Here is a 20,554-nt window from a genome sequence, read left to right on the forward strand (position 1 = left end):
GAAAATATATCTCAATCTATCCGTGTAATAAGAGATGAGATATGTGTTGCGTACCATTCATACAAATTTAATATGTTCTTGCACCACAAGTGGTCCAAGGTACGTATGAGTAATGAATTTTTCTTAGATTTCGTGTTATATATACATATATCAATAAAAAAATGAATATGATATAAGAAAAACAACTTATTTCTTTTAAAAGAATGCATTATGTGATGAAATTTATGCATGTTAATAATGTTGAAAGAAATCCTTTTATTTATATTACAAATCTTTGCCGATCAAAGCGCTTTGATACTCTTACCAATCGTACTAGAAAAACTAATTAATTCGGCATACCCTGATACGTTTAATGCTTGCTCGTAACTGTAATGATTGCTCGGCATAACGCTAATCAATGGACCATATACCTTTTAGACTGCGGACTCTTTCCCTCTTCCTCTCTTCCCAACTTTTCCTGGCTAGCATCGTATTAAACGGAAAGATCACGCAACTATGATTGATCGATCACATGAAAAGAATGAAAAGCTACATACAACAAACCTATTTTAAGCGGAATGAATAGAACTTCATACGTCACATTCTACGCTTGCAAAATGATAAAAACGGAACTGGGTTTTAACGAAAAATGCGTCTTTCGAATAACACAAACCCTGTCGCAATGTCCACATGACAGCGGTAAGATGGCGATCGATAGCTGGCGCTAATAAAATTCAAATGCTGATGCGGTCATCCTAATGAATAATTTTGTTAGTTATGTAGGGATGTTCGCGTTATATATTTCACAGTAACGAACTAAAAAAAAATATTTGTATAAAAATTGAGCAAAGAACATTTTGATGAGTAAGCTGTAGACATATCTAGCGCTACGCGTTTGCCAGCGTTCAGTTATAGAACCATCAGCGTGAACTCGATAACCGTTGGATTGTTCGAACAACAGGACACGGCGACTGAAGTCAGTCCATAAATAACAAAACTTCGTATCTCCTGATGTTAGGAGAAAATAGGATTTTATAGAAAAGTCAGACAATCGTGTCATGTGCCACTGCTTAAGGGCTGTGCCGACCATATCAGTAATTTAAATATTGTATTAAAATTTATATATCCCTTGAATATGGTATGTAACGGGAAAAAAAGAAGAAAAGAAACGCCGGCACTTTTAGCTCTGTCACGTTGTTAACTTTTATCTCAATGTAAAGCAAAGGAAAGAAAAAAAAGTTAATGGTAGCCTTGCGTATACGTGTGTTTGTTGAGTTATATATTTTTCAGAGGCTTAAAGGTTTTAAGTGAATGAATGCACATTCACTTATGCCATGAAAAGGTTTGCATGTATGAATTAACAGCTGGTATGCGTACCTCGGAGGTAACGAACGTTTAAAATTTCCCACTTCAACTAATGTATGCTTCAGCAATCCTTTTCTACAACATTAATGTTTTCGTTACTCTTAATGGCTTTCTCGCCATTCGACCATTCCCAAGCCGCTCTACTTTAGTCACTCGGTTTCTTTCTCTTCTCCGATATTTCAATGTAATAACTTTTCACTTAAGAAAGCTTGGTGCGAAAATTTTACGAAAAACGTGCGGCCAAACAATTTTATCATAAATTCAGTCATTTCTGACTGGGGAATAAATTTTCGTATCCACCGTTAGAGCATTGAGACATTTTTTTGCTTTCCGTTGTACCTATGCTGCGCTACATGCACTCTTGACTATCGTTGAATTCTGACTAAACTAAAATCTTGGTCATCTTTTGCGATATCTCTAGTTATAGTTTACTCTTTAGTTGTTAGACGAAGTAAGTGAAATAGAAAGTTAAAACGTATAGATAAAGTGTGATGAATATATTCAAGAGTCTTTTAATGGGCGTACTCTAAAACCAACAAACAAAAGAAAAATAATTAAATCTGAGTTGAAGATTACAATTATCAATAACGGGTAATATATCGATCATAAGTTTAGTATAACGCTTTGTACTGATTGTATGAATATTTGTTTGGGTTTGATTAAAAAGAGTAATAAAATAAATTTTAAGGAAAATTCCACCCGAATAAAATGCATGCACTTTGTAGGGAACCAGGCGAGGAACTTATTGAAAGAAATATATAATATTAGCTGCAAATCTTTGTCAGTCCATACAGTACATGAAAATAGTAAGAGTTTAATTTGTGTTAACCGATACACATATGAACGGATAAGTAATAATTGCTTTAATTATTAAAAGAGTATTCCATTCTATTTTTGTGGTTTTGTCTTGCTTTACAAACATACGCAGTAAATAAAATGTCACCGAGACCATCTTTAATACCCACTGATACTGACAGCACTTATAGTGGTTATCAACAACAACAGCCTCAGCAACAGGATGCTTCTACAAATCAAAACTATAACAACAATAATAGTAATGGGACGACAAATGCTGGGAAAACGCAAAATGAACCTGGTCGTCGAGCGGGAGCTTGCCGGGTGTGTTTAAAATCTTTCAAGCCCGATGACTACCACAAAACTTGTTTTGAATGCCAGCAACGCGTATGCGAAGACTGTGCCAGTTATAGTAAACTGGAAGAAAATGAGGATGCGGTAAGTTTCCATATGAAGCGTTTGAATTCTGAGTTTATATTGCATAAAGCTTTTGCACAAGATGCTTAAGATAATATGTGATTAAACAGTATTATCATAGAATTGTATTTATAAAGTGTTTCTGTACAAGGAATACAACAGTACAACATTTATTACGATCTGGTTTTATTGATAAATCTTACTTGAAGTTAATCTTTTAGTGCAACTTAGACATGAAAACATATTTGCCGGACTACAAGTTTATTTAAAAGTGAAAGAGAGAGCATTGCCGACCGCAAGCAGATAACAATTAAAAGCAGCAGTTGCTGCTGCTGCCGCTGCTATTCATAAAGCCATGGACACACACAAACAAGTCGTTGAAACTAAATAGGGCAACTATACGTGGCTTATAGCAAACGGTACTCTACGTACGATCAAAATTCTTGGGTACTGCGTAGCAGCAAAAAAAGAAATTAGAAAATATTACGGTGTTCCTCAGTATAGGGATTAAGTAAGCATTTAGTCCCGTAACACTAAGATTATAATAACGTTTCTTAATTGTCTATATTCCGGATCTTGTGAAATTTCTACTAAGAAATAAATAGGGAAAAGGATAATATATATAATAGAGCGAAGAGTCGCCGAATCTAAAATTGCCAGAAAGTGCAACAAAGCCGAAAGAAATATTTCAAAAGCGATATATTATCGATATATCGATGCTAAAGCAAGATATGTTAACATGGAAAAATTATTAAATTATTAATAATTAGAATAGAGACTTAAATATATTGACTTTAAAAAAAAAACATTTGCTTTCTTCTTCTACTTTATATGATGATTGATGATATCTTAATCGCAGGATTATTTGGATGCGTTAAATAGTGGCACTTAAGTAACGTAAGAAACATTCCTTTTGGAACCGTTATCTTTCGGTCGATTTAACCATGCCCCTCTTTTTTCTCTTGCACATTATGCAATACATACAATGAAAGTATGCTTTATGGCAAAGCAACTTGGCTTTTCCCCACACGTTAGATTAAGCGCACATATCCAGCTCAGGTGATAATATAGCGTAGAGGTCATTGAAGGAAAACATAATTTTTCGAAATTAATTTTAAAAAAAGGACAAATTTATTAATAATTTCACTGAAAGCAGGGCAGCTGTCGAAAAATGCTAATGTTTTTCATTTAACCTGTCTTGCCCCGTCATCGGGTAGTGAAAATCAAGAATTTAGTTTAATATCTACTGCGAACTTTTTTGGGAAAAATTTCCCAATTTGAAGAAAATCGAACACAGAATCGTTATATATTTAACAAAAAATTCGAGAATGCCAAAGAGTCTTATTTTGAAGCTACAGCTAAAGGCCGTTCAAGGCGATTCGATGAAAAATGAAGGAGCCGTCGGTATGATAGACTTGAGATATGTAGTTTCAAAAGGAATGCGTTTAAAATTGTAATATTGAATTTTTAAGAAATTTTCGTGATGCCTGTTTCACAGGCTAACCGGTTTCACACACTTCTTTCTAGGGGCGCAAATGCGTTTAAACTGTTTTCTTCTCCAATTACTATATGCACTTATTAAGTTATTCAGTATGCACAGGATAATAATAATAATAATACGCCTCTACGCTCCTCCCGAAACAATTTTTTGGGCGTGACGAAAAATGTATATCTAGCGACGGTTGATACTTTGAATAAAATATTTTTTGCATTTTCTAAACGAAAATTCCGCTTTCATGAGTGGTTAGCCGCTACATATATATACAGATATATATAGGCAAAGAACGTAAAATAACATAGACCCCATTTATAAGTAAATAAATGTTACGAGTTCCTAAGATAGGGCAATTAATTCTCTTTAATAATGAGTATTGCTTTGCAAATGCTTGAGAGACGTTTTATTAACGATTTTCCTCAGTTAACGTTTAAAAAAGTGCTCCTTGAAGACGAATGGCTTTGATATATAACAACTTTTTATCTTTTCAATTCAACAAGACTTTCGTTAACTCAGGCATAGAATTTTCTTATCTAGAAAACAATAAAAGATCGCATAGCTCGAACTCAATTTGTGAAAACGCAAGCATTAACATTTATACTAATACCCATCTAAATGAATCGAACAAAGTATGTGTACACAACCGCTTGCTTGTACGTTGTCTATTTGATCTATGCACAAAAATTCACGCCCACATTCTTGCACGCGCACATGAGCTGCACACTCATCTTTATGCACATTGTTCGCAACAGATGCGTGTTTAACGTACAAAAAAAAAAAAAAAAAAAAACACAAAAAGTCTATTAAAATATCAAATAAGGAAACTATAAACTTCGCAATTAGCCTGAAACATCTTAAGCCTAATAGGAGAAGTGTCGTTAGTGTTCGTGTTAAATATCTGAACATGAATAAAAAGAAAAGAAAAATAAAACCGTAAATAGAAAACCGATGAAAGGAAGAAATCTATAGACTTTTCATTTAGCTTTTTGTTAGTCCTTGAAATGTGTCCTACGATAACGTCTACAATGCCTTGGAACAAACATACATACATTTTCCTTTATTAAAAAAGGCTCCAAGTTTGATCAGAGAAAAAACAGAAAACATAAGTGTTCAGCGCATCAATCGCCACCTTCGGTCTTAAACGTGTTCATCCAAGCATATCTTTGTTTGCAAAGAAACGGTCAAGCGTCAAATGAGAGCTATTTAGGGAATACTTTGTCAATTCATAATTGCATTCAATCAATCAATAATTGCATTTTATAAGCCGTTATTGTCATGATAGCAAACGCTTCGGAATCGAACGGTTAATTTCTTTTTGTCTTTTGAACGTCTTTCGCACTTCTTTGCTTGAACTTTGCTTGTATTCTGGAAGATTCTAGGTCTAGGTCTGGGTCGAATGCTGTTTACTTTGCTTCGGTAATTATGCTTTTAGAGTCTCGTGGCTTTTCTTCCATGAAATCTTCACACGATCTTGAATTCATCGTAGCCGCATAGATGTCTGATAGTCGATCTTCATTTCCCGGCCACGTACACAATATCAACGCTTTATTATTAACAAAGAAAGCGATTTACATTGACCACTTACCACCACTTAAATTTACAATAACTCATTAAAACATTAATGAAACGAATTTTTATTCGATAACCACAAATTGACATAAGGTGGGCTATGCACAATTCTTATCGAAACTTGTGAGCACATATTGAACGACATGCTTCACAAGTTATTCCGCATTTTCAAAAGAGACAAGAAAGCTTCTCTATCACGTAACCTTAATTAATTACATATACGTATACAGTTTAAAAATTGTGGTACGTATTCAAAATTCGGGCATAGTTAATTTATACATCAAATTACTATTATGGATTAAGATTCATCATAACACATTCAAAGTTAAACTTTTCTGCTCTAAAAAAACACGTGAACGGTTCAAATTTAGTGTCGGTAATTTTTTTCATATAACGTTTTTTCAAAAAAGGGCGTTATAAGGGGAGTGATCGAAATGGTGGGCCGATCCAAACCATTTTCAATAGTGGCCGTCCAACTGGCTCACAACAACTTCACTGCAGCAAATTTTCATCAAAATATCTCAAAAATTTGTGGCCTATAGCTTGAGCACAAATTCACGCGGACAGACGAACAGACAGACTTAGAACGATTTTGGCAATCGTTCGGTATAACAAAAGGTGGGCCAGCACAAGCTTAATGCACCTTGTATCACAAGTAGGAAGGGCAATTATTGTGCTTCATTTCATTTCGCAAACAAAATTTATGGCAACTTCTTTGCTCAACAAAATCCCATTTTGTAAAAATCGGTAGAAATACTATTTTATCTATCCTGCAAAACCAAGCGCATGTGAAACACTAACAACGTTTACGATCGTGAAATTCGACACAGGTAACCTGTTGCAGTACTACCGATTTGGTAAAACAAAATATTTCTGCTATTCAATACACTCGCACAATTTACTTTTAAATATTGGTCTTACTTTTTGATCACGGTATAATGTTGTTTCATTTTTTTTTTTTTTTTTGCGCATCATTGCGCATGTAATAATGAATTCGAAATTTCTTGCAACATCTACACAGACTAAAGTTTTGGGGTGTAGTACAACATCACTAGCTTCACGGACGTTGCAATCAAAAAGAGACTAGCATAAGACGAAATTTAATGAATTTTTCCCATTGTTGTAATTTATGAATAATGAAGCAAGCAGCGATCGACCGATTTCGACGTATCTATGTGAAAGAACGTTTTGACCATATTCGAAGTCGATCATTTCGTTTTTACCCTTCAAAAGAATATTTGCCCAAGATATTACGCAGACGGACGGACGGACACGCTTAAATCATATCAAAATTACCTGTTGCTCAACAATTTATGTACTTTATAGGACTTCTAAGGCGCCTTGCCCGTCCGGATGTTACAAATTTTTTGATAATATGAATAAGTCGTCAAAACCTCTTGTCGGTGGGCCTAAATTATGTATCTAATAATATTTATTTACTGAAACGCATTGTAAATTAATAAATGAAAAAATCAATTAATTTAATTAGGGTGAGCTTGCCATGAAGTTTCTTATTTACACATTTCATTGCAATGGGTGTTGGGCAAATGCCTGTTTTCTAAAGCGAAAACCGAAGACATCCCATTGCTTGATGCTAATCGCTCTTTTTATGTGGTGTCGGCGTAGTTTAGGCAGTGAAGAGAATGAAAGCAAACAGACCTATATAAGGTTAGGAAAAAAGTAAATATAAAGTATATTAACGGCTTTCAAAATTTAAGGAAAACAAATATTTAGCGAAGTAAAAAGAAAATATGGCATAAGTCAACAGCGTGAATGTAGAATTTTGCTTTAACTTAAATCGCAATCACCGCAGATGTCGAACTGAAAACAACTTAATTGGAATATTTAGAAGTTTGTTGCTCCTCTTATCAGTATTTAAACAAAGTGCTTTTAACTGCTTAGATCTGAAGTGTTAGAGGCTTCACGAAGGCGAAAGGCGAATTCGAAGAATTCGTAAGAAGATGTTCTCTCTCCCTTATAATTCGGGTTCTACAAAATATGTAAAGAAATTTGATAAAAATGTTAATGTGTTTGGAAGTTTGTGCAAATTTCAATAATAAATAAATGAACAGAAAATTGAGATTTGACGGCATCGAAACTATAAAGTGAAATGTTGATAGCTAATCGATTTAGACGGAACGGTAATCTTGTGAGCTTTTTCTCTTTCATATAATGGCAGAGTATGTGGCGTTGCAGTGTGTGCAGGCGAAAGATGGCTTCACGAGTTTGCATACCGCAAGACTCGACAGATTCAATGTTGGACGTTCCGGTGTTGGAGGCTCTCCAACGACGTCATTCAGATGCGAAACTAGGCTGTTCCACACAAAACTTGGCGCCATCAAATGGCGGTGCGCTTGCACCACCACGTAGCCCCGAATTAAGACGTCACTCAGATGTGTCGCCTGCGTCGCTTAAAGAATTGGAACGAGTACGCTATTGAATGTTTATGACATTTTTGTGCACATTTTTGTAAATGTTTCATTTAAGTTAAAAGGTAATAAAACACCCGGCGGTGATATGGATTGGCGTAAAGGTGGCCAAAGTATGGCACCTAGCCGTTCATCAAGTCCACCGCGTCAGGAGGAACTTAGTTTTGGGCCACCGTTATCCCGTATGGCATCACGCAGAGCTTCTCGTGTAGCTCGCCAACATAGCTACGATGACGATGGAAATACAAGTGCAGGTGGTACGGGTGTAGGTGTCGCCATGACAGATGTAGGCCTTGGCTTACCCAGCATGCCTCGAAGGTAAGATTACAAATATTTTTTTTTTCTAGCACGTATGTTCGTTAAAGTAGCAACCACATCCGACTTTTATTGTATCGGTCAGCTAAGCATAATTTTCTATAACAGCTCAAGCATATCAGATGGCCCTTTATATCCTACAATTAAAATATGGATCTAAATAACTTAATAAAAGTCATAAGATGTGGTTTTAGTTAAAAAGCGCGGTTAAAAAGGATTTCGAGTGTAATAGCGAACGCAATATTTTTTATAATTACTTGCATTTATAGAAAATCTGCATATGATGTGTTTGCTCCTGGTACTTTACAAGCGGCTACACAAGCTGCACAATTGCAGCGTTCTCCCGGTGACGGCAATACCATGGCGACGCAAATGGCTTTACCGGGCTCAAGGAGACCCTCATTTCGGGTGCCGCATGCCTCTGAGGATCTACAGAACGACGAAAGCCCAAGCCCAGACAAAGGCAGCCCAGTGTTAACCGTAGACGATGATCGACGCGTAAGACGTCGTGGTTCACAATTGTAAGCTGAAACTTCAAGATTTTAGAAAAATTTCTATAATCACTGTTGGACAATACAACGAAATTATTATAAATTTTCTTTATGATTTAACAAATGCAACAGACCTGATTTAGCGGCTTTACAATCCCGTGGTGCTATACCCACTACCATACCACCACCATTGGCTGCATTCACTGGTCCTAATTTAGAGGATTTAGAGGCACCACGTCGCCAAACCTCCATGGACGGTGAGGCCATTAAAATTGTTATACACGACGTAGACTCGGGACCTATATGTTCATCGAAACGTCGAATTGTTTTGCGTAAAGATCCTTCGGACAAAGCCCACCGCAGTAAGTTCCTCAAAAAAGCTGAAAAAAAAAATAAAAAATTCTTAAACTAATTGTTTGCTTTAAAAGCACTTGTATCATCCTTAACTTTTCCTTATGTGTAGAAATCGCTTCCTTTCGTTTAGCCCCATTAAAAATGAGTTAGCTTCTTGTTAGTTCTTGAGAGTATTTTTCTTCATTGGAAACTTTGCGTAAAGAAATTCATAAATATTTCCCTCCAAACAACAACGAAACAACATGTTTTCCTTTTCCTTTTCTTTTTTTTTTTTTTCCTTGCTTTGACCAGGATTAACTATGCACAAGACTTTTGAGGTATTGAATGTACACGCACATGCATGTGAAGTACACACACGCATACACATACGCACACATGCGCACGGTTGTAGTACACTTAAACATGGGGCGCTGTTATATCGGAATAAAGTGTTTTTCTTTTCAACCACTAGAACAATTGTCAAGTTTTTTGCCCAAATTTTGATTATGTCATGCGATAATTTTTCGGTCTTCATCTCTTTTGCATACGCATTAGAAGGAAGGAAAGAGGAGCCAATCAAGAAAACAAACTGTAGTACGAGAACTCTGCTTTCAAATGTTAGCTCTTCATATTAGGATATGCTGCCCTGTGAGCTCATAACAAAGTTTCCGTTTTTCCGTTATTGAAATATTTCATCAGAAAATTTCCTTAATATAAATTCAAAGGAGAGACAATTTGCTAATAACCTTGTTGCACTATGTGCGTGTGTCGCTGGACAAAGGACAGCAGCTTACACTCCCCCCGAAAGGTTTCATTAAATTTCTCCTGCAATTTGTCAAACGGTCGTGTGTATGTAAATTCCTATAGACAATGGGTGTATAATGTATGGCGCTTGCTTTCACGGTGAATTTTATCAGCCTACTAACTATATATTTTCGGTTTATCTGGAATGAATACTTAAAAATTTTCAATTACGTCAGTTTTCGACGTATTTTCGATTCAATTTGATTTGAATTGTCTTCTAATTCCTTTCAATTTTCAAACGCACTTTTTATTCAGTTCTTGTTCGTTCTGAGAGTCTTTATAGGTCAACTAGGGTGACTATTAGGGGATCACGACCATTTGCATATTTGATTTTGATTATCGAGTAAATTCTCTTAAATGTCATAATGCTACTGTCTATCCATCCATATCTTTGCGACCATAAGCAATCCAAGCTTACAGTTACAAGCGCAATGGAAAATCCCCCCTTGATATTATATACGGACGTACGCTTTCTTCGAACTCACTCTCAGTTAGCTATCACTAAATCATCGAGAACATATTGAATTTATTGCAAATGTGTGTGTTTGCTATTTATGTTTACATTTAATTAAAATTTAACGTTACACCATAAGCTCATCATTTACTTATGTAAAAATCATATACTATTCTGTGTAGTAGTGTTTCATCATTAAATAGTCTTTGCCCTAAGTTATAAAATCATATTCAGAAAAATTACTTGACAGGAACGAAATCTTATTTTTAAGCCATTGTAGTGAAGTAGGCGGAGATGATCGAGAAAGCATGTTACCGGGTTTAGGAATAATGAAATAGTCACAAAAAAAGCCCAAAGCCAAAGTTTCTTCTTTTTTTTTTTTTGCATATTCAAAATGAGCTTAATTTTTCTTAAAGTCCTTGAACTACCAGATTCAACGTTTTGAGGCAAAATAGGCAATAATTTGTGTCTCCATATCGCAGGAGTATATTGAAATTTTCAATATTCAGAACAAGTAATATGCAAAAAATAAAGAGTTGTTTTATGTGCTGATTGTATTATGGAAATTTCACGTTCCAACCAACGAACGCTTCATAGCCATTGACAAATTTAAAAAAGGTTCATATACTATACTTTGTTAAGGGATTTACCCAACTTGAGATATTACATATTTATGTCCTGGTGATGATAAACTCTCCATGAAGAAACCAAAGCGAGTATCGGAAGGAGGCTGCTTATAGATATCTTTTCTGCATACTATTTTATAGGTTGGTTGATGCACTTTTTGAACGACCTGTACAGATTCTGATAGATCTGAGAAAAGAAGGTAGGGCTAATCTAAATGCAAGGATGATTTTCAGCTACGTAATGCCCAAATATTCCAAAGTATTTAGCCTTAAGTTAATAGAAATTCCGGCATTCAGATAGATAAAGGCGAAATATCCGGTGCCGAGTAGTCACTCGCAGTTTTAATTCCTCGAGAAATGTATGTGTAGAGAATCTCTCCTACCTAACTATGAGGAACGGTCCGTCAGGGAGTTTCGTGGTGACTGTGACTTAAGAAAAATCGCCGAGAGCGTTGAATGTTGCGATGCCAGGTTAATGAATTAGATCAGAGTAATGATACCGGTTCATTGACAGTTATCTATTGTTGGTTATCGTGACATATTTAGCCCGTGTGTCATCGAGCACCGTGAAATTAAATAATATATACAAACGCACCTTTCTATCTCCATTCCAAAATAAATTAGGCCCTATTTTGAATATCGTTTTCGTATCTTTGATTTCCGACAGCTGTCGCTGCTGAGCTCAAGACGCATTCTACGCGATATATTCAGTAATATGAAAGTGATGAAAATGATGTTTTGAGTTTCAAGTACAATATTGAAACCTCTTGTTATGTGTTACTCAAGAGGCAGAAACTCATACATTGTGCGCTTTAATAAACCAAAAAAAAAAACATTACAGATCGTTGATTACGGTCAGCGATGCTATCATTGTTACCATTGCTGAAGTCAGGCAAAGCTTTTCTCCAACAGTAACCTACAAAATGGATGGCGATCGTGAAAGATTGGGCATAAGTCGAATATTAGCAGAAAAATTTTCTTCCTGTGGAGCTATGAAAAAGGAAAACCCTGATGAACTGAATATGAACGCAAAAAGATGAAAGCCAACTAATATTAGTCAGGAATACATATCCACATCAGAGATCCATAAATGTGCAGATATCTGCACGGAAGAGTGAAAGTGGCTACCCCAGCTTTGGTTATTTCTTTTTTGATTAGAAAATATATTCTTATTGCGCTTACTTATCAATATTATTATTGTGTAGACGCGAATTTCAAAACTTTACTCAAATATCATTTAAAGTCACAAAGACTGAGGCGGAGAGGCGCAGTGTGCTTGAAATTTTGAAAAATTACATTTACTTCCGATGAATATTTTTTTGCAATCCTAACTGAGTGTCTTTGTTTTTTATTTTTTCCTTTGTTGCAAATATCGCACAACGAGTTCTCTGACGTTTTAATAGATTACAATTTCCGCTATTAGTTTGCTTATTGTCAGTCTTCGATTTCAATTGCTCCACAATTCAATTAAATAATTTGCTTTCTTTCTCTCTCTCGTGCAGTGTCTTGGTGCCTGAGCTTTGTGTTTCAGTTCATCTTCCAAAGTGAAAATATCCTGAACACAGCATTGAGATAGCGGAAATGAAAAACTATTAGCTGAAAAACAGAAAATTGATGATACAAAAAATTGTACTCTTTCAGCCGGATAGTCTATTTAAAAAGCAGATGATTTAAATAGATACGAATGTCATGTATTCGTCTTAAGGACAATATTGAAAAGTTTAATTTTTTTTTTTTTTTTTTTAGCTGAAATATTTGCCATCGTCCGAAAATATAGTTTGCATTTATAATTTGAAATATTTACTAATTTACTTAATGATGCATCTTTGTTATAGTCAAATACGCCGAGCCAAGGGACTAAAGCAAAGCAAAATGCTTTCATTTAAGATAAATCATGCTTTAGTCCTTAGTTTGGTGATGGGAATAATTCAGTCTTGTTTGTTATTTCGTCTATCTGTCTGACTATCAGCATGTTTCTTTTTTGTCTTAATTCTGTTAAACTTTTAAAAATGAAGACAGAACGTCGAAAGTTCATCTTTGAAAACTAGGACGAAAAGGCAAGAGGACCAAAAAAGACTTAAAACCAATGAAAAATTTCAAAAAATTTAATAAAAAAAAAAATAATATTGAATCTTATAATAGAAACACAATTAATCAGTGTCAAATATTAAGATGTATATAAATATGAACTGATTGCATGAGTAAAATAGACCAATTTTTTTTATATATGCGAGTATAACAATCACACGTCACTCAATAAGTCTTCAGTCCGACGCACATATGACAATACTTATATGACAGACTTATACGATTTCTGGAAAAGTAGCCGCCTTTAAAGCCACAATTGTTTTAGTGATGTCATTTTTATAATTTATATAAAACAATGGCAAAATCCGAATCTCGTGCATTTATGTTCGACGCTTTTTGATAAGAAAAGATACCGTTCACAATCGCTATTGGCTTTAAAGATCTTAAACAATTGTTGTCTGCCGAAAAAAAATTAATTTGTAGGTGATTTGTATGTTTGTTAATCGCGTATGTTGTCGCGTCGTATGGACGTAAGTGATGCTGAAGTCGCCAGTCCCCCAAAATCGTCACTTGTTCCAGAAATGATTAAAACAATCATTCTAAAAGACGGGAAACTAATACTCCATAAGTTAGCTGACACCTTAAAAATTTCATAAGTCAATGTATTTCCTATTTGTCGCGACCATAAGAAAGCTTTGCTCGAAGTGGGTGCTGCATCTGCTCAGTCTTGACAACAACGTGTTGATGATTGAAAGCGCTGTTTGGCACTGTTCGATGGTGAAATAAAAAGAATTTTTCCATGTATGATATTTGACAATGGATGAAACATGGATGCACCGCTGCACTGTTGAGTCAAATCGACAGGCAATCTAATGGATAAAAACAAAAGCGACGCAAGAAGTACTATAAACTAAAGCAAAAAAATAAATTAATTTTCGAAATGTCACGAAATTGTGACATATATAGTTTGAAGGCAGGTGCTAACCCAAAATCATATGGGTTTGTCAAAACTCTTGCCACATATATTTGTTAGAGCTAAAACTTATTAAGTCATGTGATAAACACCGACGGCTGGTAGTAAAATGAATAATCCTGTTTCGCGTGTGAAACGCTCACAATCACGTTTGTGCGTAAAATGGGATAAAAGGACTTTTAGTTATATTTAAAATTCTTAAAAATCTTTTCTTTTTCATTAAAGCACAAAAGGTTGCTCTAGGTATACTATACATAGGTCGAGCAATGAATAAAAGAATTTTTTTTTAAATTTAATTTCCTTTATTCTTTTTGTATTTTTTCCTTTTTTTTTTTTCCTCTTTTTTTCTATAATGTATATTTCTTTGTATACATTGCCACACATATTGCATTAACCGCTATTTTGTACGTACTGCGGCATGCTCGTTTTCTTGCTTCGTTAACACATCGCATCGATCATAAAAAGCACGCGGTTTTGGTATGCGAGTAGTGGGTGGCAAAACGGGTGCCGATGGCAGACTCTTTGCCTACATTGTCTGGACAGTGCCCGGAGGACCGGCTGAAAAGAATGGTTTACAACAAGGCGACAAGGTAATTGCGTTATTGCTTTATATAATTTTATATCGCTTTCTAACACTTAACAATTTGCCTTTTTTTTTTTTATTGTCAATATACACTACCATTATTTTCCTTCACATTTACTGAGTTTGAGCCTGTATGCATTTATTTATGTTTTAAATACACAAACGTAGAATAGCAAATATATTTATACCATTCCCCACACACACACACACATATATATATATATATATACATATATATATATATACATATTATATATATATATATATATATATATAATAAATATCGCTCCGTGAACTTTTCAATTCGTCTAGTATTTCACACCTACACAAATGTATGCATATAAGCATATAGACACATAATCTATATATTTATATGTATGTATATAGACTAAAACTACTACGTGAAGTGAAAAATTCGCGGAGTGACATCTTTACCCGTAATCGTAACGCAATAAAAAGATTATTGTATGTAATCCGCTATATCCTAAAGTTTCATCTTCCGCATGACTACGTATGCAGCCGACCTGTCAACAGCAACGATAGCAGTAAAGTAAATGTATCACTAAAATATTTCAAAATGAAAAATGGTGAGCATCGTATACAGTGACTAAACAAATTCTGTCTAAATAAAGGGACGCGCGAAAAGAATGAAATTACGTAGTAAAGTACTGTGGAAAACAGTGCACGGAAAACAATGACTTGGAAGTGGCCAAGTCTGTCTTAAGGCGATCATGCCAAACCTGAATTACTTTTCTCATTCTGCGCATCTAACAGATCGCTCTTCTTTCTTTTTACTTTTGATCAAAACTATGCTTTAGTAAAACTTGTTAATCACGGCTTGAAACTTTTTGGAAAACAAACAAAAATTTGTGTCTCTTCAAGCGACGCAGCTTCTGAATTGTGGCAAAAAAGAGCAGAGAAGTCTGGCCTTCATTTTTGGGCTTAAAACTAACTAAAGAAGATTCGGAAAATGTAAAGAAACCTATAGATCAACTGAGCAGGTCACAAACATATTTTTTACATAAAATAAATTTGAAAAATTTTTCCCAAAATTCTGAGCAATACAGTCGCGCTAAATAAAAAGGATTATAATATATATTCTGAATGGATAATTGATCCGCCACATGCATACGATTAAATTGTATCGAAAGTTAAAGCTGTCCACCTACCTACCTACTTACCTATGCGACTTGTTTTCTTCCCATCTTTGAAATCGATCTAGTAGTGCAATGAATTCAAATCAAGCCATTATTTTTCTTTCCGCTTTGTCAGTTGTCAGATGTTACGTTGTAACATCAAGCAGACAATTCATTGATGACTTGTAGGTACCCATTCTCTGCTGTACTGGCGAATTGAAATCTCCGTGATCCCGGTAACGTGAAATGTCCTGCTTGTAATTTTACCACTTTTCAGTTTAAGTTCGTATCGTTGCATTACGATTCAAGTCTCATTGCACGTCTGACTTTGTCTTCCGCAAGTATTCTGCTTAAATAAATTTTTGTAAGCCAGTTACCGGCACGCAAGTTTATTATGATATTTTCGAGATTATTCCCTTCAGCTGTAAAATGTATTGCGAATTTTGTTAATTCTTTCACCAATAGCCAGGTGCGTCGGCAAAGACAGCATTGTGAATGTGTAGTTTTTGAATTTGGTTTCTTAGAAAACCGGTTTAATTTCATCCAGACTCACTTTATTAAATATACGATTGATGCAACAGGACAGGCGAGAAGGTAGCGTGACAGCCAACGTAACAATCAAATATTTGAAAAAGGCAATGGTTTTGAGCCTTGACAGTGGAACTTAACTTACTTGAATTATGCCAAAATTTGCGAAGCATTGATATTATGATTTTATATGGAACGTGACTAACAACTCCATACTCGTGCGTTCAAACCTCACGTGCTTTAGAGTTTTCAATCATCTAAGGTATACGGCAGCCTTTAAATGGATACTTCGCAAAGTTATTTACAATATGTATACAATAAATGAAAAAAAAATGTTTGGATAAAATAAAAACAATTATTAAAGTCTTTCTTTCCGTCGTTGCATGACTGTGAAATCATTTCAATAAATTTTCCCGAAGCTTGAACGCTATGTCTTTTTATAATCTTTACACGTTTTGCTCTTTTGTAGATCTTGGAATGGAATGGCATGTCATTGATCGATCGCAGTTTTGAAGAGGTCTGCAGTATAATGGATCATACAGGCGACATGGTGGAGCTGTTGGTAGAACATGCAACTGATTTTCGTATGTGCGACTTGTTTGATGAAAATTTGCCACCTGGCAATAGTGGTGGCAACGATAGGGGTCCACGCCGCTCAGGTGATGGCCCAATAGGCTTGGGTTTAATAGCCGGTAAGTTCAAATTATATCCAATTGTCTAAAAAGAAAAGAAAGTATAAAGACGAACATTATATTTCTATATACATATATATATATATATATTTGACGTAAAAAGAAAAAAGAAAAAAAAAATTGCTGAACGACAAATAATTAAATATTTTTTCGCAAAATTCCATTTTCCGTTTCATCTAAAAGACAAAAATATGAAAGGGTTTTTTAATTTCTTTTAATTGTTGTTGCTGTTATTTCATTTGTTTATTTTCTTATTTCAATTTTTTTTCTTTTTATTTTTCTCTTTATTAAAACCAAAAACATGCTCCACCACTCTATCAAAACACAATAAAAATTCAACAGACCCCGAAACCACAACAGACAAATCACCGGCCTCGCCGACCAGACGGAAGTTACCAAAAACTCCGGTATAAAAATGTTCCAAATTAAAAATTCTCAGTATTATAAAATTTATAATTATTCTCTGATACAATTATAACAAAACAAACGCATGATTAAATGAAATTAAATTTTAATTTTTAAGAAATTAAAAACAAAAAAAAATGTCATAGATTAAATTACATAAACGAAAAAAAAAAAAAAGAAAAAACAAAAACATGAGCAAAACATTTTAGATCGAACATGTATTAAAAAAAAAAAAAAAAAAAAAAAAAAAATAAACATATATTTATATATATTTATTAAAAATAATTCATGAAATCGCTTTGAAAAACTAATCTTTTAAAACACAATTCAATTCAACTTTATATTTATATTTATTTTCGAGCTTCTTTTTCAATTCTCGTTCTTCTTTATGTAATCCTTAGTGAGTAGCATATTTCTTAAGCACTTTTCTTTTCATTATATGTTCAAAAAGCTTACTTAAGATATGATTTTTTCTTCGTCCATTTTTACTCTATAATAAGTATTTTATTGCAAATTTGTACTTGTACTTTTCTAAACATTAGATTTCGCTACATGTTTGTAGTTGATGCCTAATTGACTTCATCATAGAGTTAATAATTTTGTAAACATTGAATTTCTTTCTCTATTATTCTAAACTCATCATAATAAGTTGTTGTAAATCATTTAAAAAAAAAAAAAAAAAAAAAAAAAAAAAAAAAAAATTAAATTTTATTTTTATAAATAAAAAAAAAATTTTAAAAAAAAACCATATGCGTAGTATTTCAAAAGAATTTCCCTGTATACGCCACAGTTTGTTCATGAGACTCTATAAGAAAACTTTCTTAATGCTTTTCTCTAAAAAAAATATGCTTTTGGTTGCCCAGTTCTGTATTGCGATTTCTCTATAAGCTCTGCTGAAAAGACACTTGAAGAATTAATTCTATATTTTATCGTTTGAGTATGTATGAACTTTGTATCGTGTAGATGTGATCTAAATTAAAATATAATGTGATCGCTTTAGGGCGAGGATCCTCAAAAACCCATCACCTAAACTTAGACTATCAAACACAGTTTGTGAAGCGCTGCGAGAGTCTGAACTTTTGGAATTAATTTAACGTAAGCAAAGGGAGGGAAGGGTGTGTGTGTGTGTCTGTGTGTGTGTGTGTGTGTGTGAGCAAAGAACATGTCGTTTACTCGAATCAAATCGTACGTACAAAAGAGACCGGAAATCAAATACTCCGATACGTTTAGGTGGTGGGGAATGCAGTTACCATTTCATTTTGAAACAAGCAAATAATCCAATAACCTTTTCATGCGTATTGTAATGAATATATGTAGTTATAGCACATCAAAATATTTTCATCTCTTCTTCTCTTTCTATATACGTGCATGATATTGATAATGAGTACTCAATGTACTCATTTACATAGATCACATGAAATCTATAAACAAGAAGCAAAATTTGGCAATTCTTTAAACATGCTACTGTAGGAATATTAAGAGTAAAAACTAAACAAGTTTCAGTAAAAATTTACGAAATTTATAAATTTGAAAAAAAAAAAAAAACATAAGAAAGGCAGATGGGAATTAGTAAAATAAATCCTTTAATATAGTAGTACTTTCATATTTTTTCAACCTCATCAAATTTGAATTACATGAAATTAATTGAAAAAGTAATATTTTAATAATAATAGTAATAACAATGATAATAATAGCTATAATAATAATAATAATAATAATGATTATTCTATTGTAGTAAAAACTACGGAATTTTACTATAATCGAGGCTGAACGCTCACGATGCTCCTTGAATCAACTACAATGGTTAATTGCAAAATGTAGTTCATTCGTGGGTTGCCGGTGGGTACACGATATTCATCGATATTTTAATGAAAAGAGAGATGCTCTTATGACTGCCTAGACCGGGTTACACAGCTTAGTATAAAAGACAAAGAGAACTTTGACTTTTAATTTGTACTTGGAAGGATATACAGAAGTGCTTTGTTGTACTCTGTAGGTTATAGGCAAAGAATAGCATATTGGCGGCAAAACCTAAACAAAAAGTCTTGCAATAATTATCATCTTTCAGAGCCATTGATGAGCTCAAGATTTCTCAAATGAAGAAGAAAATTAGTGTATCTCTCATCCTATTAACCAATTTGCTTGAATAATTGTAATCTTATTTTTAAAGATTTTAGGTATAGTTTTCTCGTATTATTAAGGAAGAAGTGTTGTTGATATTTTAGACGGAGTCAAACGCCCCAAACTCCCAAAAACAGTAAAGTATGTGGAATTGAGGTAAAGACAACGATAACATTTGACGCTTTGTTTTTTTTTTTTTTTTTAGGAGAAATAGATGATTGCGATAAGACGTAGGGAAAAATACATATACATTTTAGTTTGCACTTAGGCAACATTTTCTGATCAAACAAAACTATCCAAATACATGCATAATTTTTGAAAAGACTTTGCTTTTAATACAAACACAACAAAGAAAAAGCATATATCCGAGCTAATTTCTTGACATTCTGTTTGTAGAGAAATAATATCCACTGCTTCAATGCTTTAACTTAATTTATAATTTTGTATTTGTAGTAACTTTTCGAAATTTCACTTGCTCTTTCATGAATTCATTACCTTCATTAGATCTTTATTAATTAAACTCTAAAGCTTATATGAGTAATAGAAAAAATAAGAAAAAAAAATTTTAAAAATTACTCTCACGGTAAGAGCAAAGCACCAACATAACCTCAATTTTAAACATACTTGTTATATGTAGAAAAAATGAAGCAGAAAGTGTTGTCTTTCGGATTAACGTAAAACAATATAAAATTTTTATTAAAGAAACCTAACTATGCATAAGTAGATCTTTAGTAGCTTTAACAAAACAAAAAATTACTTTACATATAGAAGTACTTATATAATATTAATATTTAAATATGTACGTGTATATATGGTGAATAACCATTTAGTGTATGTTTGTCCCCCTTTCGCAAAGTGATCAAATTTAGATCAATTCAAAATCGTATAATTGTTTGAATGTTTCAAAATTACATTTATAATAATAACGTCCTTCTAGAGTTTTCCTAAGAGGAATGACCCACCTTGCCTAACTACAATAAAAAAAATAAATAAATAAATAAATAAAAAAAAAAAAA

General features: G+C 33.7%; 1 protein-coding gene across 6 annotated transcripts in view; it reads left to right on the forward strand.

The window, feature by feature from the left end:
- The window catches only part of LOC119632710 (regulating synaptic membrane exocytosis protein 2), a 114,214-nt gene that overhangs the window by 74,284 nt on the left and 19,376 nt on the right, over positions 1-20,554 (forward strand). For all 6 annotated transcript variants that reach the window (XM_038025773.1, XM_038025772.1, XM_038025775.1 and 3 more), the window contains 8 exons: positions 2,273-2,577; positions 7,800-8,048; positions 8,108-8,367; positions 8,634-8,885; positions 8,988-9,217; positions 14,539-14,663; positions 16,790-17,012; positions 17,355-17,419. In XM_038025773.1, the coding sequence (XP_037881701.1) occupies positions 2,273-2,577; positions 7,800-8,048; positions 8,108-8,367; positions 8,634-8,885; positions 8,988-9,217; positions 14,539-14,663; positions 16,790-17,012; positions 17,355-17,419 (1,709 nt within the window). The remainder of the gene's footprint in view (positions 1-2,272; positions 2,578-7,799; positions 8,049-8,107; positions 8,368-8,633; positions 8,886-8,987; positions 9,218-14,538; positions 14,664-16,789; positions 17,013-17,354; positions 17,420-20,554) is intronic.

The sequence above is a fragment of the Glossina fuscipes genome, unplaced genomic scaffold, assembly GCF_014805625.2.
Source record: "Glossina fuscipes isolate IAEA_lab_2018 unplaced genomic scaffold, Yale_Gfus_2 1, whole genome shotgun sequence".
NCBI lineage: Eukaryota > Metazoa > Arthropoda > Insecta > Diptera > Glossinidae > Glossina > Glossina fuscipes.